The 25,685-nt window shown below is 36.8% G+C and overlaps 2 protein-coding genes and 1 long non-coding RNA gene across 18 annotated transcripts; 1 reads left to right on the top strand and 2 right to left on the bottom strand.

Moving 5' to 3' along the window:
• Positions 1-279: 279 nt before the first annotated feature.
• On the bottom strand, positions 280-7,523 carry LOC112189651. 16 transcript variants are annotated; one of them, XR_005806422.1, is made up of 14 exons: positions 7,509-7,523; positions 7,188-7,233; positions 7,050-7,103; positions 6,270-6,378; positions 5,635-5,829; positions 4,262-5,526; positions 3,942-4,011; positions 3,106-3,206; positions 2,862-2,915; positions 2,033-2,073; positions 1,489-1,944; positions 1,233-1,360; positions 764-1,027; positions 280-504 (listed from the first exon to the last, which is right to left on the bottom strand). It is a non-coding gene; the product is annotated as an uncharacterized LOC112189651 (long non-coding RNA). The 16 variants fall into 16 exon arrangements; XR_005806420.1 differs by having other exon boundaries at positions 1,489-1,742; XR_005806411.1 differs by adding an exon at positions 5,987-6,159 and having other exon boundaries at positions 1,489-2,073; positions 2,862-3,206.
• A 624-nt stretch (positions 7,524-8,147) lies between these two features.
• LOC112187375 (26S proteasome non-ATPase regulatory subunit 2 homolog A) lies at positions 8,148-15,688 on the top strand. The gene is given in 26 exon segments (XM_024326141.2): positions 8,148-8,342; positions 8,584-8,684; positions 9,086-9,206; positions 9,294-9,353; positions 9,483-9,550; positions 9,667-9,709; positions 10,017-10,082; positions 10,159-10,197; positions 10,283-10,365; positions 10,586-10,700; positions 10,812-10,886; positions 11,154-11,312; positions 11,997-12,104; positions 12,188-12,292; positions 12,379-12,496; positions 12,499-12,518; positions 12,632-12,736; positions 12,963-13,184; positions 13,399-13,512; positions 13,591-13,806; positions 14,165-14,224; positions 14,316-14,429; positions 14,516-14,601; positions 14,748-14,856; positions 14,963-15,141; positions 15,238-15,688. Coding segments are annotated over 26 exon segments (2,679 nt in total). The 5' UTR covers positions 8,148-8,222; the 3' UTR covers positions 15,311-15,688.
• Positions 15,689-16,788: 1,100 nt separating this feature from the next.
• Positions 16,789-18,963, bottom strand: LOC112188889 (protein E6-like). Its single transcript, XM_024328120.2, has 2 exons — positions 18,637-18,963; positions 16,789-17,385 (listed from the first exon to the last, which is right to left on the bottom strand). Exons 1-2 carry the CDS (start codon positions 18,929-18,931, stop codon positions 16,910-16,912), a joined length of 771 nt encoding a protein of 256 aa, XP_024183888.1. The 5' UTR covers positions 18,932-18,963; the 3' UTR covers positions 16,789-16,909.
• Between the last annotated feature and the right edge of the window lie 6,722 nt (positions 18,964-25,685).

Here is a 25,685-nt window from a genome sequence, read left to right as displayed (position 1 = left end):
AGGACACTGCATTGTAGGCCTCTATCTGATCAAGTTAGTAGTAAATTTCAATTTCGGATTAATGCTATTTGATTTCAATTTGATCACCTGCTGTTATACCAGTATAAATAATTCATCGACCGATGTAAATAATTCATCGAACCATCATAAACTTAACCATGCCCATAGATCATCTCTATTTGAACCAACAGGTTGAGCCTAAAAAACTTATGATTTTTAAATATGATAATTGTTCCTCTTATCATGAACTACTAGCTACTACCCCCGCGCGATGCTGCGGATTTGAATTTTTCCCCAATTTTTGTATGGTATATTAACCAACATTTGTTCAAAAAATGATCATTCTAACCGAAGTTCCTAAACTCTAATTGCAAAGGTAGTTAGCTATTAACAAAATAATCTGCATTTATACTTCAAACCAGTTACTTTACATGAGATTGTCAAAGGTATCATCCTTTGGTTCGGCTGTTGATGAGAAGCTCGTTTGGTCCTGATTCTGGTGCGCTGCCATTAAAAAATGGGGCAGTCAGATAAGAGAAGGTTGAATGGAGCTGCAAATTCTGTTCAAATGATAATCCAATGCACAACCATGAAAGCAACAACTATGAAGCTGATAACAATTATGCAAGCAAACCGATAACTACAAAGCTGACAGGAATTTAGTCTGAAACCAATTCAGTATGAGAAGAAAAATAAAGACACAAATAGATGAGCAATCCAAAACAAACTTAGACCCAGATCCCTGTTCTTCTTTCTATATTACCTGCTATCAACTGATGTCCTGTCTTCTACGTTTGAAGCCTCTTCTCCAACACTGATTCCTCTTCTGCTTTCACAATTTCTCTCTATCTCTACACCTCTTGTCAAATAAATCTAGATAGATCACTCCTTTTTTCCTTTCACAGTCTGTCTCTGTCTCTGGACTTGAAACAAATAGAATCTCTCAAAAGTGGCAACACAGCAACCTTGACTTCATGGGTTCAGATCCTTGACAGACGCTCCAAGTATCGTCATATATTCAAGCGACCTGTATTTTAAAGAAAGGCACGTAGATTAGAGTTCTGAACATACCACGCTAATAAATCCTCCTAAAATATACCATACAATAGCAACCATTAGAAAAAGGAGTACGTTTTGTATTATTAATGTCAAAGTTTACAAATCTATAGACAACTTCTATTTGCATAGGATGCATGGTGTAGGAAGGTTCTGGGAAGTCATGTAAAATGTACCTTAATAGTCTTTGCATCAGAAAAAATTTCAAAACTCAAAACTTTAATATGCAATCTGCATAAGCATCCTTTGTATTTCTCAAAGTCTTCCTATTTCTGTCTCGGTCATGACATTGGAAGTGGGAGACCTGCAAACACAGATGATGAAAATGATGAAATTAATCCATGATTTTGTCCCATTGGAAATGATGTTGTTAGTACCAAGGTAAACATAACTCGATCTTCTCTATAATTACCTTAGTATATCTTTATTTACCTTTTCATGATGTGACTGTATGCTATCCACCAATACTGAAATTCACAGAGGGATTTTGAACTGATTGATACATATGGGGAATGATGTCTGGAATAGAGAGGCAAGAACAAATAAAGTTACTCTTACACCAAACCACCAATACTGCAAAGCTAATCCAACATTCAGTATCATCCTAAAACTCGCTCTAACTCGAGCTCATCAAGAGCCTGCATAGCAGCTCAATGAATCTCATTCACCAATCTCCATGGCATTAACTGAAAATCCAAGGGATGCAAAAATTGCAACCAAAGTGGTCAGACAAAATCTGTCATGTAAGGCAGAATCCAGAAGTTTTATTCTACTTCACTTTTGAAATTGAAATTGCAAGACTGTAGCAAAAGCAATCTTAGTCATTAATTAAGGAATACATTCATATCAGAGAGAATCAAAACTTCCCTGCTTTCTTTCATCCAAAACCTTCACAAAATCGATAAGAATATAAATCACAATTAAATTCAGTACAACCAAATCTAAATAACAAAGAACTAAGTTGAAAAAAATTTACCCCAGGAACACTTTCAGCCGCTTCAAAAAAGCTTTCCCGATCTGAAACAACATTAACACTGTCAGTGAGTATAAAATCCTAACAAATTCGGAGATCAAATCCAACAGTACTAAATATTAAATGTGAATAAAATCAAAGTAAAAACATATGGTTTCAGAGTTTTCCAAAAAACCATGAACTTAAGCATTTACTAAACAATAAAAAAGATAAAATTCATGTTTGTCACATGAATTTGTAGTAAAAGATGAAGTTCTATCATATTGTTAATAAAAGAGCCTAGATAGAATCAAAGGTACATGCAACTAAAAAAAATATTATACAGGACATTGCATAAAAGGGATTATGATCTAAGCGGCCAAAATTTCATTGAAAATTAATGTAGCTTTGTGTGATTTGCTGGTTATTGCAATAGCAAACCAAAACGCTTGCATAGCTACAACTTAGTTAATATCCCTGTGTTCTTTTTTTTTTGGTCTTATGCAGCTGTTACTTATGTTCGGATCTTATAAGTTCTTGTTTCCCTTTGTTAATAAACAGAAACACATGAGAAGCTCCCAACTAATAATCATCATCAGATTAGCCACAAAAGATTGGAAATATAATTTGATAATGTATATGAACTAAAGGAATGTAGAGCAGTCGAAATAAGGAAAGAAAAAAAATTGTCAAAAGAGAAAAGCATAGGAAATTAACAAAAAAAAAAAATTCTACAGAACATTAGACTAAACATCAAATTAAAGGAAAAGAAGGGGGCACTAAATGCCCATTCAGTTGAATTTGAGTAATATGAAGTGATAAATAACCAATTAAAGAGATATGAACTACTTACCATTCCAAGTTAAAAACATCATGGCAAGAGCTGCTACTGTACACAATCCTGCACCTGATAATGATGCTTCTGTCAAATCTCTTGCAATTTTTCTGCACATAGGGCAAGCTGTAGTATATATATTTTTTAAAGTATCAGGGAGAAGTCAAATTTTACAGAAGTTTATCCCAGGTTTATTTATATATCTAACTTTATCTTCTGTTTTCAAATAGACACACCAAACCTCAGATCACTATGTAGATACCTCAAAAAAAGAATCAGAACAGTCCCTCTGCGATTGATTCTACCAAAGCGGTCTCTGAAGACTCGTCACACTTGTTGTATCTTGCAATAGTTTGTTTCATACTGTAAAAAGTTGGAACAGACATATAAAATGACTGAAAAAATTATTTAGCTTCTTAGTTTTATAATGTATAAATTCGTAAAGAGAGAGCTACTTTGTGTGTCAGAATGAAGAAACTGACAATAAATGTATAACTGAGTGATAGAAAATGTAAAGACCAAAATATAATTACAGGTATAAGGGGGTATAGAAATGAGGGGTATGTAGCTGGCCTCCATCACATTAACCATTCAGGATGCTCAGTTCACTAATACTATTGTTTCTGACTGTCATCAAAGCTTGTTATTCTCCATTAGTCACTTGATATACTGTCTGAATTTGTTTTTTTTTTTAATGTCTACATATGGTCATTACATTCCTATCACTTTGCATACAAAAGTAACTGTGAATGACCTGAGGTAAAATATAGTCACCCTTCTAATGTGATTTTGGTATCTATATTCAAGCGCATCCTATTGTACATGTTGTATTAGAATGAATTCAGTTGGATCAAGTTTGTTTCTTGACATTCATAACCAATATGAAAAAAATGGCAGAAAAATAAAGGAAGAAATCAGAATTTCAATCAAAAGCTCAACACTTAAGACAAAATTTCAAAACAGACACTAATTTATTTAAAGACAGCAAAATCTAAACCAGGAATACGTGTAGATCATTGCTAAGGAATCAGAACTGTAATAGTACATGACATAATTCACAGTTAATCAAGATGCAAGATCGCACATAAAGGATGATACCTTGAAAGCAGACTGAATAGATGAGCAATACAATTGACGTTGCTACTGATAAACGGTATCTGCTGATCAGCTGCCAAACAAAAATAACTACTTTGGTTATAGTAAACGTCGTGAAACACAGCTTGCATCATGTTTTAGACATTGGTCCAAATAGCGATAAACATAGGTAGAAATTTTAGTGACTTTATTAAACAATAAACATAAACACTTTTCCGCTCGATCTGGAACTGATAGCGGAGAATTGAAAATAAATTGAAATCATATAGCGATTACAGTAGGCATTTGTTAGATAGAAGGATGATACGAAATACGACGCTTACCGAGATTTTCCTGATCTTGATTTTGACTGGAAGCCTGTTGTCCGTTAACAGGAACTCTAGATAGCGATGGAGGCTTCTCGAATGCGATAGATTCAAACGTTAACAGCAGAAGAACAAAACCCAGATAAAAAAAAAAAACTCAAACCTTGGGATTCAACAGTGAACCAAACAATCACAAACAACCCAACAAATCTTTCACGAAAAAGACTCATCAAACCTACCTGAGTCCCTGGTTTTGATACTTACTGCAATAGCAGAGCCAGAGCCCAATTCCTAGATCAATCACATATACACTGATTTGAAGAAATCAGGTAAAGAGTTCACGGTGAGGAGAGCGAGAAAAGGGAAAAAAAAAGGGGACTGCAGGAACCAAATAGAAATTCGCAGATCAAAAGCAAGGAATGATTTGCAGGAGCAACAATCCACTCTCTCAATCTTGGTTATATGGCTAAAGAAGAAAGAAGAAACCGGCGCAAGTCAATTCTTTGGCTGTAGAAGAAAGAAGAAACCTCCTGAAGCATATGGTATATCCAGGTTGGTTTTGGATTTCTGTGCGAGGAGACCGAGAGAAATTTGTTGATTCGAGTGAGAGCAAGAGCGATTTGGAATTCTAAAGAAACCTCCAGAAGCACTAAGGCATCTTCCCATACGTAAAGACGCATATGCCCAGCCAACATCGTCTCAGCAAGCAGTACAAACCTGAAATTATAACAGCAAACCAAGGGCAAAAGAGTCAATTCCTGTAAAAAGACCCATATGCCCAGATGACATCATCTCAAGCAGCACTCACTCCTGCAATATAACAGGAAAGCAGGGACGAAAACGTCTTCTCCACCCCTTGATGAACAGTAGTAACAGTGAACTCACCTTTCAATATATGTATAACTAGAAAATTTACCCGCGCTTTGCCGCGGTACTTACTATTATTACAAATAAAACCCCTTGTATAGACAAATAACTGCATTTAGGGGTGTATAACAGTATAACAATTATCAATATCTGTTGTTTTAAGTGACCTAACAACTAACAATAATCAAAAAAAGTTTTCAGTTTCAAACAAATCTTTCATATGTTCATTTAACACTTTATACAACAGCCCCGAAGCTCATTTGTATACTGATCTGAAAGGTCATCACCTTAGCTTTGCAGAGTGGAAATTCCGTCCCTCCAGCCATGGAGTATTTGAAGAACGTTTGAAGCTTATATATGAAGTTTCCCTCCTCAACTTCCTCAATTGTCCAAGAACTCAGCACTTTTGCTAGCAGCTGAAAAAAAAAAAAAAAAAAAAGGAGTCCTTTAGTAACAATCTTCTATTCATTAATGATGCAGCATATCTTAAAAATAATTTCATATTTAAACAGGTATGCTTTTACCTTGTAGCGTGAGAAGTTATCAATGCAACCAAGACCTGGAATCACAGATAATTGTGAAGCACATGATTTCCAGCATATATAACTGCTGCACATTAGATAAATGAACTTTGGTCATCGTCTATTCTTTGGCTGGCTAAGGAAGACGCTGTTGAGAGAAGAATCCCAAAGAAAACATATATCCAAAAGGTGAAAAGCCTGCAAAAGTAATGGTACAACAGAAAACAACAATTACAGTATTAAATAACAGTCAAGTCTTGCTAAGTAATTCTTACTTGAAGTTTCAGAATAGAAATGCAAAAAGAAGGTAAAATCACTAAAATGTAGTCGTTTGATGTTGCAGTCGTGCTGATACCTTGAACATGCTCATCAGTAAGTTTAGTTTTGATAACGTAATTATCTTCTTGTTGGAATTTTCTTTTTACAATGTAGATTACCAGAAAATGGTTCTGCAACATAAGTATGCTTCTTAGTCAATTTATTCACTGGTTTACCATCTTTAGTACCAATAGTACCAAATCTAAAAACCTGAAGTAAAAAAATAAGCAATGTGTTTAGGAAAAAAAAAAAAAAAACTTGAATATGTGTGTGCAAGTGTTCCATGGATCAACCAAGGAAAGAGAAGTGATTGGGCATACCTGAACAAACTCTGATAGAATCAAATCTTCCCATTGCTTGTTAACATGCCATGGAGGATGAAGCAATATGAGAATCTAGATGAAGTGCAAGCCGATCAAGTTTGGCACACTTAAAAACATATGGGGAAATATATCATGAATTTCTACATAGTAGGGATGCAGGGACCAATATATTGAAGAAGCTAAGGTATTCATAAAGACACTGCAGAAACCATGCAATTGCCAATAGCGAATGCAATTCGGCAACAGTATCAAGTTCCCTGCTTGGTAATCAATTCCTACTTTGGTGTTGTTCAAATACCCACTTTAAATTCAGCCATCTGTATAGAAAAGCCTACTTGCTAATTCATAAAAGTACATTCTTAGTTCGACAGAACAAATTCATAGAAAACACATGACAAATCAGTGTTTGGCCTTTTCTTTTACTTTTCACATTAATCTCATTTCAACAATTAATAGTAAAGAGATTATTCATATGCCAAATAGGAACCGTTGTATGAGAAGTTTAAAAGTAAAACCTGACGGTGAAATTTCACTCATCACGTGTGTACGTATATATAATTATATACGTATATGTGTACATCTTTTCATATATAAAACAAACCATAAGAAGTGTTCTCTGAAATAACTCAAATGGCCAAACAAAACAGCAATCAAAGTCACATAGAAATGAAAAAGCTAGCCTCTTTATGATTGTTATGAACATTAACGAAAGCAAGAAAGATGGGCAAGTAGCAGATTAAAGAAGAGAGAACAAAAAGGTAAAAGCGAATCACAAACCTGCAACCTCACAACCTATAATCCGAGAACCGAACTAATAGCTATCTAGTTGTCCTTCACCTCAAACAAAAGATGCAAACTATATCAAAAACTGAACTCAAACCAAAAATATAAAATAAAATAATTCATAAACCTTACCGAATTTTGATCAAGATCGATCTTGATGACAAAGTTGAAGGTTATCCTGTCAGCAGATTATAAATTAGTTTTCACCCAATCATCCAACGACCACAACTTTAAACAAAACCCAGAATAATCGAGTCCAGAAGAACTTGAATCAAGAAAATATTCAGATCAACCTCTTGTTTCATCTAGCCTATCTCTTCCTTTCAAAAACCAATGAAACGGAAATCAATACGGAAATTTCTGTTTGTGAGTGAAAATAGAAGAGTCGCTAGCTTTTTAAAATACCCAGAAATTACTTGAATAAACTAAACGAAGACGGTTCAAAGCAAGTACCTGAATCTCTCTATCTCTTCTACAAAGCAAAAAACACACACCCGATCTCTCTATCTCCCTCTTGATCGCGCTTTTTCTTATCTGTAGATTTGGATCAGTAGACGTTTGGAAGTCATGGAACTTCTGGAAGGGTCGGGTCAGTGGACTGTGGACTGTGGAGGCTAAAAAGTAAAAACAGAGATAATATCTAGAGCTGTAGCTTAAGAAAAAAAAGGAGGGCAAAGTCGTCATTTTACTGCTCACTACTGAACAGTTGAATGAATAGGGATGAACAGTCAAGGACATTCGGCTTTAGATTATAGTATAATATCCTGGACCTTATCTTTAAACAATATGTACAGAAAATGACCTCTCACTCATTCTCACTCACACTCTATTATGTGTCTTTTACTGTTAATTATTGTTTTTTATAGGTGGTCTTAAGGGAGAGATGATACATACAAGGGCTTAGAAAATAACAAGAACAAAAGTGACCTCACAGTGTTTGATGGAAAGAAAATAACAAAAAGATTAGATTACGCGGGCCGCAATGGGCTGAGGTGTCTATTGCTGGTGGAGGCCCAGCGGGAAAAAGAGAGTTTGGGATTGCAACTCATCTGGGTCTAGGCCCGAGTCGCCATATATAAGGTGTAAAGCAGCATCGAAAGAGTGAAGAATTAGCAGGCAAGGAGTCTCCACTTTCTTGTTCAAGAGGAAAGTAGAGCAGCATCGACCATGGCATCGCAAGATCCGAACACGAACGCCGCAAGCGGCAGCGGCAAGCAGGACGAGCCCACCAAGCCGCCGCCCCCAAAGGATTCCAAAAAGAAAGATGACAAGAAGGACGAGGATTTGGTAAGCAATTCCACCTCTTAGGGTTAGCTCCTCCCCCCCCCCCAGTTTTGTATTTAGTGTTTGTTCGTCTCTATATTTCGGTTCTAAATAAGAAAAATCGACTTTAAATTTTTGGTTTTGTTCATTATATATATCTGAGGATTCGAGCTGCATTGGTTAAGTTGAGTAGCTGCGATGGGTTGTTGTTAGTTTCGGTGAGTTTGTTTCTGTCAACTGAGCTGCATCTGTGTGTTATGTGTAGTCCGATGAAGATTTGGCCTTGAAGCAACAATTGGAGTTATATGTGGAGAGGGTTCAAGATCCCGATCCCGGGTTGCAGAAGGTTGCCCTTGAGAGTATGAGGTATAGGCTATAACCTCTCTTTTCTGCCCCTACCCCTAAAAGTTCAGTAATTTACAGTCCACAATTTTTTAATATAAGCTTAACTTGTATCTTTCAGTAATTGTAGTTGTGGTAGCTTATAAGCTATGAAAATCATGTTCGATATTTTCTCTTGGGTTGCAATTTATTTCCCTCAATTCTTTGTAAACCAATTTATTGGAGTAAAGAAGAAAACTTTACTTGATACACTTGAAAAAGGAAGCTTTTAAGTCTTGGCGCTTGTTACAGACTTACAGCTGCATCTGGCTTGGTCTGATGTTTTTGACTACCTGGACTGATATAAACTTGTCAGCACCAATCTTTGCTTATATGGATCAGATAATATTGTGTGGCTTGACATGGCATCAAATTTTATTTTGTAGGCAGGAAATTCGTACCTCAACTAGTTCCATGACCTCAGTTCCAAAGCCATTAAAATATCTTCGCCCACATTATGGAACTCTAAAAGCATATTATGAAACAATGAGTGATTCGGATTTGAGGGTATGTTTTATCTGTTGGTGCCTTGTCCACTTTAATAGTAATAGTATTTGCTCTTGTTTAAATAATCTACTGTTGTATTGCATGCAGAAATACCTCGCAGATATATTGTCGGTTTTGGCATTGACCATGTCTGCTGAAGGAGAACGGGTATGTCTTTATTATTTTACGGTTTGAGTTTTCTACATTATTTTTTTTTTGGCCATGGCAAAACTGGCGCACCATTCTTGTTGTTTAAGAGCTGTGTATTTATGTCTTTTAAATGTCCACCTCTTTCAGGAAAGCTTAAAGTTTAGATTATTGGGTTCAGATGGTGATATTGGTTCATGGGGCCATGAATATGTCAGGTAAGAATCTTCTAATTTCTAATGATATATGCATAGCCTCTAGTGGAATTTTGTGGTATGATAGTATCATCCCTTTAGTTCTTGCTTGTTTTTAAAGGTTCCTTCAATTTCTCCAGGAACTTAGCTGGAGAAATTGCTCAAGAATATGCCAAGCGACAGGTGTGAACTCTATCCTTTGAACGTGTTGTATTAACTTTTATTTTGTTGGAAGAGTTAATTGAGGTGGCAAGACAAGTTTTCCTCGATCATTCTTCTTTTGTATACATTGAAATTCAAGACATCAGTACATCGTTTGAAATATTATCCTGCAATTTCTTTCAATGCTCGTATCACGTAGCACTCAAAATGCATGCATTTGTCTTGTAACATGTGTTAATACGTAATCAAGACAAGGCACTTTTATGGTTCATGCTATTGTGTATATGATTTCTTGAGGATTGGTTCTAACTTGCCTTTTTAGTTACAGAGTGATGAGACCCCCTTTGATGATCTAATGGAACTAGTACAACAAATAGTTGCTTTTCACATGAGGGTAAGATCAATAACAAGATTGTGTGTGTGTGTGTTTTCTTTTATTTTGGTTCTAATCATGTATTCATGAAATGCAGCACAATGCCGAACCGGAAGCTGTTGACCTTTTAATGGAGGTAAAATCAAATATTAATTTGTCAACATACATTCTTTGTTAGACAAACCCTTTCTTCTTGGGACTGATAGTTTGTCCAATGCCAGGTGGAAGACCTTGATCTGTTAGTTGAGCATGTTGATAAGACAAATTTTAAGAGGACTTGTCTCTACCTCACCAGTTCGGCAAGGTAAGCAGACTGCCTTGATTAAGAGATTTACCCAATCTGGCATGTTTTTGGGAAATAATATGCCAAGTTTGCTTTTCCAATTTTAATTGGACAATTTTCTGTGTCAGTTGCTTCACCAACTTATCAAATTACTTGTTTGAGATATGGTTAAACTGCTGAAAGGTGTCTTTGTGAATGAGTCCTAGTGTTGACATTCTCTTTGTATCTTGACATAATGCAGATACCTTCCTGGACCAGATGATATGTTAGTTTTGGATATTGCATTCATGATATATCTGAAATTTGAAGAGTATCCAAATGCACTGCAGATTGCTCTTTTCCTCGACAATAAGGAGGTTTGTGCCTTTTTATAAATTATCGCTTGTTTTGTTAATCGACAAGGGACATTGAGAGAAGATTATTACTAGTTTATGATTTGGTCCTAAAAATTTTGAGTGTGTTTGCAGTATGTAAAGCAAGTCTTTACCTCTTGTGATGATCTGCTGCGTAAAAAGCAATTCTGTTACATCCTTGCCAGACATGTAAGTCTTGGAATTTATATTTGTCAAGTCTTTCTTCTTATTCCTCTCTTTCTCTCCTCTCTTGTCCACTGGGGGGCAATTATACAAGAAGTGGCTTAGCTGTCTTGTTACCTAAGTGAAGAGACATATTTAGTCAGACACCCTTGTTGAAATGGGAGGCATTAGGTGCTTCAAAAAATATATTATTTACCCTTCCTGAAAGATTGAACTTGACATTAGTATCTGACTGTGTGTCTCTCATGCATGTTTTCCTGTTAAACTTTACAGGGTAGTAATTTTGAGCTTAATGATGAGATGGTTGCAGAAGATGAAGAAAGAGAAGCATTGCAGGATATTATCAATAATGCTAAACTCAGTGAAGGTTATCTTACCCTTGCTCGTGATATTGAGGTCATGGAGGCCAAAACTCCTGAAGATATATACAAGGTTTTGAACTTTTCATTTCATGTCATAGATATGACACTTAATGGATATTTCTAAATTCACTTTTGTCAAGATATATTATACTGTCATAAGACTGGATTTGACTGCATTCAATGTGCTAAAAGTTGACTTATAAGCCATTTTGTTCACGGCGTTTAGTGTTGGTTTTAACTTCCGTCCTTGTCATTTATGGTAAACTTACTATTGGTTTTAACTTACCTCCTTGACAAGGAGGTAGAAATCCACTATTCTTCTTATAATCCACACCCCTTTACTGTTTTAGTACTTCAACAATTTTCTTTCTTCTAGTTGCATCATTATAAAAAAGTAGTAAAATAGGGTGTGCTTTCACTCAATGAATTCAAGTAACTCAGTAATCCATGGATAAGGGACCTATCAGAAATTTAACTGACCTTATAAAATTAGGTGTGTAAGTTATTAAATATGGCTTGCACTGTTTTTACACTAGATATAGATCCCTAATCTGATCTTCACAATATCCATTGGCCTTTTTGTTGATCCTTTCTAATTTTTTGGGATAAATCTGTCTGCTGTTTGGGTATTTGGTATTAAAAATTCAGAATAATTATTTTATAATACATGTCATTCGTTAAATATGATGCATGCACTGTTCCTCACTAGGTCCCTTCTCTGATCACCATAATGTTGTTGGTATTTTTTGTGAAGGCACACTTACTTGATGGCCGGGCAAGTGCTGGTGCTAGTGTTGATTCAGCCAGACAGAACTTAGCTGCTACATTTGTTAATGCATTTGTCAATGCTGGCTTTGGTCAGGTAAAATTATTCAGAATTGATTTGCCTGTGAAATGTTGTTGAATTTTGGATTTTATTGACATGTAATATTAATGTTCCTGCAGGATAAGTTGATGACTGTCCCATCAGATGCCTCGAGTGGTGGTGCATCAGGAAACTGGCTTTTCAAGAATAAGGAGCATGGGAAGACCAGTGCTGCAGCAAGTCTGGTGTGCATTTCTTTCTTAGCATTGATATTTTCTGTTTATCTGTTTAACTGTATTTCTCAAGTTTTGTATGGAATTTTTCATGACAGGGTACAATTTTACTGTGGGATGTTGACTCCGGGCTGGCTCAAATTGACAAGTACTTCCACAGCAATGACAACCATGTTATTGCTGGTGCGTTGTTAGGGGTTGGGATTGTCAATTGCAGTATAAAAATGATTGTGATCCAGTGAGTGCCTTACCTCAACCTTTCCATTTGTCTACTTGACCTTATAAATGTTTCTCTCTAAATCTTTATCGTCTCCCCCCCCGTGTATTGATCTTACTTGATCTCTTTCCCAGGCACTGGCACTTCTGGGCGAATACATAGATAAAGAAGATCCATCTATCCGAATTGGTGCAATAATGGGTCTAGGGATTGCATATGCTGGTGCTGAGAACGAGCAGGTAAAATGTTTTGCTTTTTGCCTTTCGATTTTCAATAGACCTAGTTCTTATATCATTCTTTGCTCAAGAATCACATGAGTACAGTTACAGTCAAACCTTCACTGGTGTCTTGATTATTTTTATTATTTTAGGTGGCATATAAGCTGAAGAATGCTAGTTTAGTTGGAGTTTCTTGAACTGCTATAATATGCTTATTTTCATCAAAACCAACTTATCTTTGTGCCAGATACGTAGTAAGCTGACTCCTATACTAAATGACGCCAAAGCTCCCCTTGATGTTATCACATTCGCTGCAATCTCCTTGGGGTTGATATATGTTGGTTCTTGCAATGAGGAGGTGGCTCAGGCAATTATATTTGCACTAATGGACCGAAGTGACGCTGAGTTGGGGGAGCCCCTTGCTCGCCTAATACCACTCAGCCTAGGTCTTCTGTACCTTGGGAAGCAGGTACACTTTTTCTCAAGGGCGTTTTTTTCCCTTCCCTGGAATGCATCACTACTACTTAACTTTCTTTCGTTCTTTTCATACAAAATCAAATTCATTTAGTAAATATTATGTAGTCAGAGCTTGCTTATTATTAACCATTTGTTGCTGCCAAAGAAGTCATTCAATCTTTCAGAACTCGAGAACATTCTAATGCTAGTTCACTTGTGACTCGCAGGAAAGTGTTGAGGCCACAGCTGAAGTTTCAAAGACATTTCATGAAAAAATCAGAAAACATTGTGATATGACTCTGCTTTCTTGTGCTTATGCGGGAACAGGAAATGTTCTCAAGGTAATATCCTAAGACCTACTACTCATTTAAGTTCCCTTGTCACACATGTATGAAGTAGCGAGCTTTTATTTCATGCAGGTTCAAAACCTTCTTGGCCATTGTTCACAACATCTTGAGAAGGGTGAAACACACCAGGGCCCTGCTGTGCTTGGTATTGCGATGATAGCAATGGCTGAAGAGTTGGGACTTGAGATGGCAATTCGTTCATTGGAGCATCTTCTACAGTATGGAGAACAAAATATCCGTCGGGCAGTTCCTTTGGCTCTTGGTCTCCTTTGCATATCAAATCCAAAGGTATTAATCTGTTAGGTCAAGCTGACCATCTTGGCTGTATATGATTGAGGTTGTTTATTTAAGAAATTCATGAAATTCACGTAGTGTGTGAGTTTTTGGCACAACTTTATTACTGTCAAGTTTGTAATTCTCCACTAATTTTTCAAAAGATGAAAGCTTTTAAAAAGAAAAAACTCGTATCTTGAGTGCTATGCTTATTCAACTGCTCTTCATATTATAACAATTCATACTGTTTTATCTAGTTATAACTAGGCTTCTGGCGATAGTGCAAACTCTGAAAGAGGGAAATGATTGTTGGTATTTCTTTCAATAACTTTGCCATCTTTTCACTATTTTGTTACTCGGGTATTTTGACCAGGTCACCGTTATGGACACATTAAGCAGACTTAGCCATGATACGGATTCAGAAGTAGGAATGGTAAGATATTATAGAAAGCTTTAATTTCCGCTTATTGACATAATTTTCCCACTTGAACCTCAAGTCTAAATTCTTCATTTTGATGTTTCAGGCAGCAGTAATTTCCTTAGGTGTGATAGGGGCAGGAACCAACAATGCCAGAATAGCTGCCATGCTTCGCAATCTCTCAAGTTATTACTACAAGGATGCCAGCCTACTCTTCTGTGTAATACATCTTATGCTTTCTATCTTTGGTTTTTTTGTTTGCCATTGTATTCAGAGTTGATTTTTTTTTCTTTGGCACTATTGCAGGTGCGAATTGCTCAAGGTCTTGTTCATTTAGGAAAGGGTTTATTGACTCTAAATCCATATCATTCTGATCGCTTCTTGTTATCACCGTAAGTAATCATGTTGTGGAACATGTTAAACATATGTCATCTTCTCTTGATGTTTAATTACTGTTCAATCAGATGATCCTTTGCGTCCTTGCTGGCTGGCCTCATTCTTGCAGTCTAATTTTTGTATATTATCTTTCCGCTTACAGGGCAGCACTTGGTGGAATCATAACCATGCTGCATGCATGTCTTGATATGAAAGCCATCATTTTGGGGAAGTATCATTATGTTCTCTACTTTCTGATATTGGCAATGCAGGTTGGTGTTTGATAACTTATGTTTTACACTGCTTTTTCCTGATAATTAAATCTCTATTTCACTATTTCTCATTATCAAACTGTTTTTTTTTTTTTTTTTGTGGTAGCCGAGAATGTTGCTAACTGTAGACGAGAATCTAAAGCCGTTGTCTGTCCCTGTTCGGGTCGGCCAAGCTGTGGATGTTGTTGGCCAGGCTGGTCGTCCCAAAACAATTACTGGCTTTCAGACCCACTCAACACCAGTTCTTTTGGCTGCCGGCGATAGAGCTGAGCTAGCGACTGAGAAGTATGGAATTGTTTTTTATCTAAGTTGCTTGTGATTGATGTTCTGCTCCTTGACCCACTCAATGTTAACAATTGCTTTTATACTGCTTTTATACAGGTATATTCCCCTTTCCCCAATCCTTGAAGGGTTTGTGATTTTGAAAGAAAATCCAGAGTATCGGGAAGAGTAAATATGCCAACATCGACATTAGCTGGGCAGTGTGGATGAATTTGGATGCAAGCTGGTTCCAAGAAGGTAGCACATTGGTAGGAGTTAGATGAATGCATATATATTCAAATGCCTCTGTGATGAGAGAAGATATGCAAATACTGTTGATGATATCATTCAATAGCATGTTGTTTTTTGTACTTTTAATGTTTTGTCAGTGTTCTTGTAACTTGATTTCGGTAACTGAATGTAAACCTGGCGGCTGTTGATCACTTGCTTTCAAAACTAAAATAGATCAGTGTCAATATAAGACTACTACAAGTAGTTTTTGTTGATTCTCAAGAGCATGTAGTCATTGAGTTGAAGACTGTTGAAACTAGACATGTCATTGTGGTCTTGACTTAATAGTGTACACACCTTACTCCTCTCCTCTCTCAATTTCCTTCCGCCTACTTCTCCAGTTTCTTAACCCCTTCTCCGTTTCAGATCATCCTTGCATAGGTTTATGTTCCAATGTTTACACTGATTCGCCTTCTACAGCTGTCACTGTTTCCTCACATTTGGCTGAGCTGACAACCTTAACGACGGATGTCACTGACCTAAGATTAACCATCCACAATCGAAAGAAGATTGACATGTCTATAGATCGAATGGGCCAAGTGACCACAATAATATTATGGTACTCTTTTCTATTTTTTTTGGTGTTGTTTGTTTGTTTTTTTTTTTTTAAAAGAAAAAAACAGGATATTTTCAAAACAATCCTTGTACCTGTGCCCCTTATCCATTTAACAATACAAGGAATAAATTAACAAAAACAATCTCCAATTAGACTGACTTTTTGCAAGGATAGTTCTTCGAAAGAAACCTAAATGATGAAGTAATTTTATTGACCGAGTTCCATTGTAAATTATTCGGGATGAGGAGATCCTCTCTTTTGGAGTCTCACAGACGATCCCTTAAAATAATCATTTCTATTGATTATAATGATTATTTTAAGGGATCGTTTGTGAGACTCACTTTTCTATCATGTCATTAATTTACCATTTAGCTCGTAGGTGTTTATATATAGATCACTTGGTTCACTTCTACAAAAATTTAGCTATCTTGGAACTCATTTAGGTACTAAAATAGATTAAATTTATGGACGAACTAAATTTGTTCGACCTCAACTAATGTGAATAATGGTAAATCACGATTATGATTGCGTTAATGAAATTTTAAATTTAGCTGAAAATTTGCACAAGTGATATACTCATGGAGACCTAAGATACAAACAGTAAATTTGTCGAGATATGAGGTCACACGTGTGATCCCTTAAAATGAAAAAAAAAAAAAAAATCTCTTATTGCAAGATTATATATAGAGAAGACTATCAGATTCCAAGACACATTGCACCACTATACATCTATATTGTATGTATTTGTTCATGTGCCAATATAAGTAATAGCTTTAAGCACTCGGGCATATATATCTAGCAATTATGTTTTGACAAAAATGGCATTCCCAAAATAACATTAGCAAAAATCTCATTTAATTAATTAACTAAGAGTACTGACTTCTTAGTACATGCATTCAGATATCTCTCTGTGTGTATATGTTGAACATGGATATCAAAATCAAATCAAGGCACATATCCTTGGTTCTCCTGGTACTTCTCATACTCCTCCATGGTGTTGAACTCATTGGGCTTCTCACTGTTACCAAAATACGCTTCATTTGTAGTGCTTCCTCTCCCGGACTGGTACCCATTCAACTTGTCATTATTCTCATTCTTCACGTCATTGTCCTGATAGTAGCTTCCATTTTCCATAAACCTTATGTCACTCATCCCTTGCTGTTCAAACCCATCAACACTGTTTCCATTGCCATTACTGTAATAGCTGTTGGTAAAGCCTTCTCTGCCATTGATGTAGTTGGTGGTGTATCCATCGCTGTTGTAATTGGTCGCGTACTTACTGTTGTCGTTGTACAAGTTGGTATTTTCATAATGACCATTTTCTTGAGTTGCAACTTCATTTTGGACATCAATGGTGGTTGGTGTCTCCTGATCGGCAGAACCATATAGCTCATAGCCGAACTCTGGTTCAGAATCAAACGGTGCCGGCAGGGACGGAGCCAGATATTACAAATAAGGGGGGCCAATATAAGATGGATGAAAAAAAAAATATTAACAAAATATTAAAAAAAAAAACTTAATAATGAATACTAGTCGCTCTTGCATATAACGAAAGTCATCAATAATGGAGTCTATACTAAATTTTTTAACGATTTCTTTTTCAATGTACATAATCAAAGAGTCAGTAAGAAAATCATCATCCATTCTATTGCGAAGTCTAGTTTTCACTATTTTCATAGCTGAGAATGCTCGCTCAGTAGTTGCTGTCGAGACTGGAAGAGTGAGCACCAACACAACCACCCTATAAACTAGTTGGTACATCATTGATCTTCGAGTCTTCACCAACCATTGAGCCATTTCAGAAATAGTCAACAAAGCTTTAAATTCTGAAAGTCGAATAACATCATTAAGAAAATGTTGAAGTTGTCTTTTCAAGCGTATCTTCTCATGATCTTCAAAGTCTTCGGGATAGAATTTGTCTACTAATTCACAAACATCATCAATTCTAAATGACTTACAAATTTCACGAGGATCTAAAGCTGACTTGAGAGGATGAGGATTTTCGGGAGCAGGTGTTGATGCTTCAGTACCGGAGTTGGGCAATGGTGGAGGCACTGAAGTACTAGCATCAGATTGGGCATTCTTCCTTTTGAAAAATCCATGAATTTTTTATTGTTTACTCATCTACAAGTGAAAATATATACATAAAAATTCAAAATCATTGAAACAAATTCTGAATATTTCATAACTTAAATCACAATTCACATAAACAAATTTGTTCAACTCACAAGGATATTGTAAAAGCAGGATTTTCTTTCTCTTCTTTTACAACTCTCTGTCTCTAGCTCTCTCTATTCTGCCGAATTTTTGAGAATGATAAGAACTTCTTTGCTTCTCTTTCTCCAGCTCCTTATGAAGGATTGTGAAATGAATCACAAGGTGCCGGCAGCACACCTTCTTTTCTGCCATGAAACTTGCTTTCTTTTGTTCTTTTCTGCCCATGCTTGCTTTTCTCTTTCCTTTCTCTCAGACAACATGTCTCTTTCTTCTTTTTCTTTTCTCTAAAGTCCAACCTATAATGTGAAGTGGGGAACTAGCTAGGGGGTGCCAATATTAATAATTATGTGTGTAGAAACTCAAGTCAACTAGATTTCAAGCAACAAATACATATGCAGGTAAAAAGTTAAGGGGTGCCATGGCCCCCTCAGGCCCTTGAGTAGCTCCGTCCCTGGGTGCCGGTGCTGGTACAAGTACTGGTGCTCCTCCTTCTGGTGACTCTGCTACTGTTAATTCTGGTGCTGGTGCTGGTGCATATGTTGGTCCATATAATGGTGAATATGTTGGTGTATATGTGGGTGCATATGATGGTGTTGGTGTTGCTGGATCTTCTGTGACCGGTATCTGGGGCTCATTCCCATTACTGTGGGTGACTTTGCTGAAGAACAATCTCTGTCTAGCTTCAACTTGAAGAGAAGAGAAAAGCACTAGAAGAAAGAAAAATGGGAGAGCTTTTGCAGAGGAAGTCATTGAAGGGCAATGGTGGTTTGAAGTTTGAACTTGGAAGGTAAGGGCCTATATATAGGGTTTAGGGCAAAGGAACTTTTGGCTCTGTTAATTGGCGGAGCAATTATGGGGAGATTGAGGAATAGGGCACGCTCTCACATGTGCAATCTCGATATGAGAATTCTCTACGTTATCAAGGGACAGTGCCATTGATTGAGAAACCTGTGTCTCAGTCTCAGTCAAAAGGGTAGCTTTTCTTTTCTACCAACTTAATTAGATTTCTCTATTGCTTTTTAAGTGGGTAGTGTCTCAAGATTAAGATGTGACTGTTTGGGGTGGTTTGGCAAAGCAAAAGTGAAAAGAGTTTTTCTATTGGAATCTCCAAATTTACTCACTTGACCTCTATGCTTTTTACACCTCCTATCAAATTTTCAAATACTAAATTTACTCATTAAACCTCACTAAAGTTCCTCAAATAACCTCACTCATACAATTAATTTACAAACAAACTAAGATCTTTATAATAAAAACTTAATCATTTCAATGATTTAATTACTCTGTAAATCTTAATTATATTTCCATTCCTTAATCAGACAACATAAATCTCTTATCTATTAAAAAAAAATTCAAACATAAGGTATTGAGTTTTAAAAATTAATAAAAATAAAATAATATGAACTATTATGTGATTTTTTTATTTACTTTTTCTTTTTTGGCTGTTAAAAAAAAAATAAAGATTAATCATTTTTTCTTAATGTTTCTCTATTTTCTGTAGCTCATGATTAATTATTTAAATATTTTTTATTTATTTTTATTTGCTAGTTCGTTTTTTTTCTTCTTCTTCTTCTTTTTACAAATATAATGGATAGATTTAGATTTAGATTTAGAGCGTAATACAATTTATTTTATTCTCCCTAACCAATATGCGTTCAATATACATATCATACATTTGTATCTTTATCATAGTTTTATTTCTTAATATATATATATATATATATATAATATATATATATATATATATAAATATATATATATATATATATATAAATATAGGATTAAATACTTGTTACTCTTCAAACTTTTGCCTGAAAAACAGTTTAGTCCCTCGCCTTTCAAATTAAACTGGATAGTCCTTATTCTCTCTAATTCTCACACAACAGGTTCAAAAAAGGTCTAAAATGACTATAATACCCCCAAGATCCTTTTTTAATATTTTTTTCTCTCTTTTCTTTTTCTCTTTTTTATCTTTTTATTTTTAATCATTTTTTTATTTTTTATTTTGCTTCTCTCTCTCTCTCTCTCTCTCTCTCTCTCCCCCCAATTCTAGCTCCGATCCCATTTCCAACCAGGACCGAGCTCCAGAACTAGTCCACCACTTGAACCCCCAATCTCTCACCCTCATCTGCCTCTTCTGCTCCATCGAATCCCAACCACAAATCCCAACCCCCAAATCTCGAATTCAATCGAATAAATTCCTTAGTTGAACACTCATACCCAGCCTTCAATCCCATACAAATGATTCAATCCCATACAAATTTCGACGTCTTCGGCAGCTCCTCAATAAACACCACCGTCTTCGGCACCATGAAATTCGGCAGCTTTCCTCTGCAGTACTCTATCATCTCCTTCTCCATCGGCCTCTGCCCCACGTCATCTTTCAGGCTCACAAACGGAAGCGTGGGATCCCGTACGGGTAGCTCCAGTCGTTGGCGTGGAACATCGGAAGCGTCCAGAGATAGACGGGCTGTCTGGGTACGGCCCAGTCGAGGAGAGAGTTGACGGTGATGATGAAGAGCCCTCTGTGGCAGTGGACCACTCCCTTGGGCGAGGAAGTCGTGCCGGAAGTGTAGTTCAGAGTCATCGGGTCCCACTCGTTCTCCGGCAGGGCCCACTGGAAGTCCGGGTCGCCGCTCTCCACCATTTCCTCGTACGTGGCGCAGAACGGGGATGAGTCGGAGGAGTTGGGATGGGGTGTGGGTGCATCGTCGTCGGCGATGAGGACGAGGAGGGGGGTGGGGAGAGAGAGAGAGAGAGAGAGAGAGAGAGAGAGCAGAGAGAGAAGCAAAAAAAAATTAAAAAAATGATTAAAAATAAAAAGATAAAAAAGAGAAAAAGAAAAGAGAGAAAAAAAATATTAAAAAAGGATCTTGGGGGTATTATAGTCATTTTAGACCTTTTTTGGACCTGTTGTGTGAGAATTAGAGAGAATAAGGACTATCCAGTTTAATTTGAAAGGCGAGGGACTAAACTGTTTTTCAGGCAAAAGCTTGAGAAGTAACAAGTATTTAACCCATAAATATATGAATGCTTTAATGAGTATGTAGTGAAATTGGAAAATGAAAAGAGATAGGAAAAATAATAAAGAATGCAATCTAATATTATTGAATTGGAAAGTCTAGAGAAAATAAATATAACCATTTTTTTGGATATAATTATTGTCCTTAATAGTCATTTTATAGCAGGTTATATATGTCATTTAATAATTAATAATAGAGTGAGGTCAAGTGAGCAGATTTGGAGGTCCCAATAGAAACTCTCAAGTGAAAAAGGAAAAGAACAGAGAAATAGAGAGTGAAAGGCCCCAGTATAGGGGATTTTAATTGATAGTCTTCCTTGTACAAGAATCAAGCATTGCCTCCATCTCCATCTCCATCTCCATCCTTTTTTTTTTTTTTTTTTTTTTTTTTCCATCAATGTGATTTAAATATTTATCTATCTTAATTCACTATAGAATTCTTGTATATATTTGGCATTATTCACTGTGATTACAAGTCATTCATGAAAAGAAAAAAGGATATCTTTTACTTTCTCATAATTATGTTGCAGCAAAAGGGGAGGCATGGAAATCTTTGATTTGGTTCTAAGCAAAGTAATGTTCAAGGCAATGGCGCAATCACTGCAAAGCAGAATGAATAAATAATTGCCAAGATATCATAACATGTGGCATGCGGCAACTCATTTGACTTTTGGATTGCAAGTTTGCTCCAGAAATTGTGGCCAAGATTAGAAAGGAAAAAAAAGGTCAATGACAGATTTTAGACTGGAAAATTCTAAATTTAACTATCCAAACTGTGGGGAAGATTTTAGTGAAAAAAAAAAAAAAACAATGACAGTGACCGGAAGAACTTTAACAATGACATATGCTCATGGTGAGGCAAGTATCATCCCACCATCATCACAATTGTGCTGCAATCCCTCTCTCGCCCCATCATTTTCCTTCTCTTTTTGTTTCTACATTTTGTTTTGGTTCTCTACTCCATTAATGGTGATAGACGAGTAGAGATGAAAGTGAGATGTCTGGGAGGGAAAACGAAAATAGAAAAGTGGGTGTAGAGAAACCGGTGGGGGGGGGGGGGGGGGGGGGGGGGGAAGGAGATCAATAGAAATCAAAGGTTGAAATCATTAAATTAAATCATATACCAGTGTAAAATAGTAAAAATTCTCATATTCTTGAAGTAAGGAGGTCATCTCTAGAGCGCGGGGGGAGAAGAGAGATCAAATGTTGAAATCATTAAATTAAATCATATGGTAGTGTAAAATAGTAAAATTTCTCAGATTCTTAAAATAAGGACGTACTCTCTAGAACGGGCCTATATATATGTATGTGTGTGTAGGCCCTTTCTAGAGAGGGATTCCTTTTTTTTTTTGGCCATTTTAAGAGATCGCTCAATAGACACACTTTTTTTATTACATATTCGCATCTTAACCGTTTAGTTTTTAAGTGTGTATTTATATATATATATATTTTTTTTTTCAGTAAATGAAGATTTCATTGATAATTGCAGGCCAGAATGACACTTACAAAATTCCCAGAAAACGAGATTCATGTATAACGTCCCGAACCTGAGTTCACCGGTTTACTAGTCATTTGGACGGTAAACGACCTTTACTTCCACTTTTACTATCGTTTCAGTACTTTAGTGGCCCTAAAAGTCGACTTTTTGTTTGGGCCAAAATTTGAGAAATGTTCTTCATAAAAGTTGTAGGGAACGTTAAACCGAGTCCGTAGACATGTGGTACACTTAAATCAGAGTTCGTATGCGAAAGTTATGAGCGAAAGATTAAAGTTACTGTTTACGGTTACTGTTCACGGTAACGTTCTATATATATGGAAAGTTACTGTGGTAGGTTTCCATCCCCCCGAGATTGACCCTCTCCTTCCCTCTCTTTCCCGCATCGGCCCTCTTCCCTTTTTCCTTCGATTTGCCGTTGTCCGGCCACCAAACGGCGAGACCCTGGTGGCTGCCGACTCGCCTCCTCCCCCTCTACATGCTGGTGGTCGTGGGTCGTTGCTATTCGGCCGGAGGAGCTCGGATTTGAGCCGTGAAGTTCACTGTAGCAGTTCGGAACTTTCGTCGATTTCCGGCGATTCCGACCGTCTCCGGCTACCAAACCGGCGTCGAAGGTGCGGTTTTTGTCAAGGATCATTTTCCCCCTAGCCTTGAGTCACAATTTGCAGCGTAGAAGGAGAATCAAGGAAAAACCCGATCCTAGGGTTTGGAGTTTTCTGGAATTTTTTTCACCGGCCGAATTGGAGCTCTTAAAGGTAAAATTGGATTGTGTTGTGGTTGAGAAAAATGTTGGGTCTATTGAGTAGGTGGTGCTGCCAATTTTTGGTGGTCATCGGAGGAGGTTGCCGGCGGTGCGTGGGCCCCACGCGCTGCCACTGTGGATGGAGCGTGGAGGCGCGTAGGGCAGGTTTTTAATTCTTGTTTTTAGCCAAGTAAATCCTATATTTGTTGTAGAGCTTGTATATGAAAATTGGTGAATTTTGGAGAAGCTTGGAATTAATTATGAATTTTTGAAGTTTAAGGTTTTGATTTACGATTTACGAGAATTCAACCTTCAGATATCTCTTGGTTCTGACTTGGAACCTTTAAGATAACGAATTGGTATTAGAGGTAAAATTTGGGTTGAATCCGAGAACAAGTGGAGAGATGATTTGTGAGGATTTGATTATGGGAATCGTATTTAATTGTTGAATGGTTATTTACGGAAAATAATTGTGTACAGGGTGATGTACCGAGTTATTGCTCGACGAAGGAACTCGAATGCGTGATCGCCTGAATAGTACATTGAGTGGACTTTTGTTTTAAATAATGATGCATGCATTTATTTTGAAATTATTGAATAATTTAATTATCAATTTATTTATTGAGCATAATATTTTGCCTTGGATTATAATTTTGACATGGTCTTTCCATATGAATTTCGGTTACGAACCTATTATGCTCGGATTTGGATTTATGATTTAATTTCGGAAATATGATTTATTTTTGGAGATTAATTATAAATTATTTTCAATTATGATTCGGAAATGGATTTTGAGCCTTCGATAAGTATCTCTGATATATGGCTTTTATTTGAAAGCATGATTTTCGACGAATTATTTTCCGAGGTGATTTCTGAAAATTTATAATACATTTCTATTCGTCGATATTGAGATTTCTGGAATATCTTTCGAAAATGGGATTTTCGAGGGAATTATATTTATCGATTATTTCTCGCCTGATGGTTTATAAATTCGAGATTATTTTGGCGTGCGGGGCCACGTCGTTGGGATATGTCTTCTCTCGTGAGTAATGGGGAAGCCTTACTGATTTTCGATTTTTCGTGTGGTTTTAAACCACCATACCTGGGTCACCATATTTATTGCTAGCTAGCCTATTAGTACTCCTCCCTTCTTACTATGTGTTCGTGGGTGAGTAGAGCAGAGCATGGGATGCTCCAGAGTGTGGGACACTCCGACCCGAGCCTGAGAGGCTCCCTTATTTGTATGGTGAGAACTTCTTCCCCATATTTGATTGATACCTTCAGCTAGCGGGGCTAGCTCGATTTCTTTTGACCAGCGGGGCTGGAACGTTTTTACGAATTTTCGTATTGTGAGAAATATGTTTTATATACGTTGCATGTATCAAGGTTTTTAAAGGAATAGATGTGGGAAAGTATCAAAGCTTTACTTTCATTTGAATTATTCCATTTATTTATTTTTGTTCACTCACTCTAACGTGTTTTTCAATACTTTCCCCTGGGCCCTTCGGTTTCAAATGCCCAGTTTGCAGGCAAGTTAGTGGAGGTCGGGCGTACATGGCATATGAGGCATAATTGTCACTACTTCCGCATTGTAGGATTCCTTGATCCTTTACTCCTCTTTTTATATCTCTGTGTATTAGTATTGCTCTGATAACCTTTGATTTTAGTATTGTTGAGTTTTGTGTTTTGTGAAAGTGGAGTTGATAGTAATTGGGAGCAAGGTGGCTCCAGGAGTATAAGGTTGGCTTGCTTGAAGTGTTTTGTGTGTTTTACAGGTTTTTGGGTAGTCCATTTTAGGGGTGACTCTGCCGAATTTTCGGTAGAGCTATTCCTGAGGTGGGCCCCACAGGGCCACCTCGGATTTCAGGGTGAAATTAGGGGCGGGTCCTGTCATCATGCATCATTCGCTTAAGACATCGAAGCTCACTTAATCAAGGAGCCTAACAAACTACAACATTACCCTACAAAGTGATAATTTTGTGTGAAAACTTCCTTTGCCAATGCGCTCAATTGCAGTGCACCAGCAGCTTCCATTATCAAGATATAAAAAGAAACATCATAATTTGCAGGCTCAAAAACCACCAAACTACACTTGTTAGCTCTCATTAAGAACCTAACAAGCATAGCTCCCTAAAAAAATAGGGAATTATTGTAAATAGTAGCCCAAAAGGTCCACGTACAGCCCAACTCAAGACCCAAATAGCAGGCCCAACTTCATTCCCCTCTTCTCACCCTATGCAAACCA

This window comes from Rosa chinensis, chromosome 2, assembly GCF_002994745.2.
Source record: "Rosa chinensis cultivar Old Blush chromosome 2, RchiOBHm-V2, whole genome shotgun sequence".
Lineage (NCBI taxonomy): Eukaryota > Viridiplantae > Streptophyta > Magnoliopsida > Rosales > Rosaceae > Rosa > Rosa chinensis.
The sequence above is the reverse complement of the archived record's forward strand: the minus strand, read 5'-3'. Positions and strand labels throughout refer to the sequence as shown.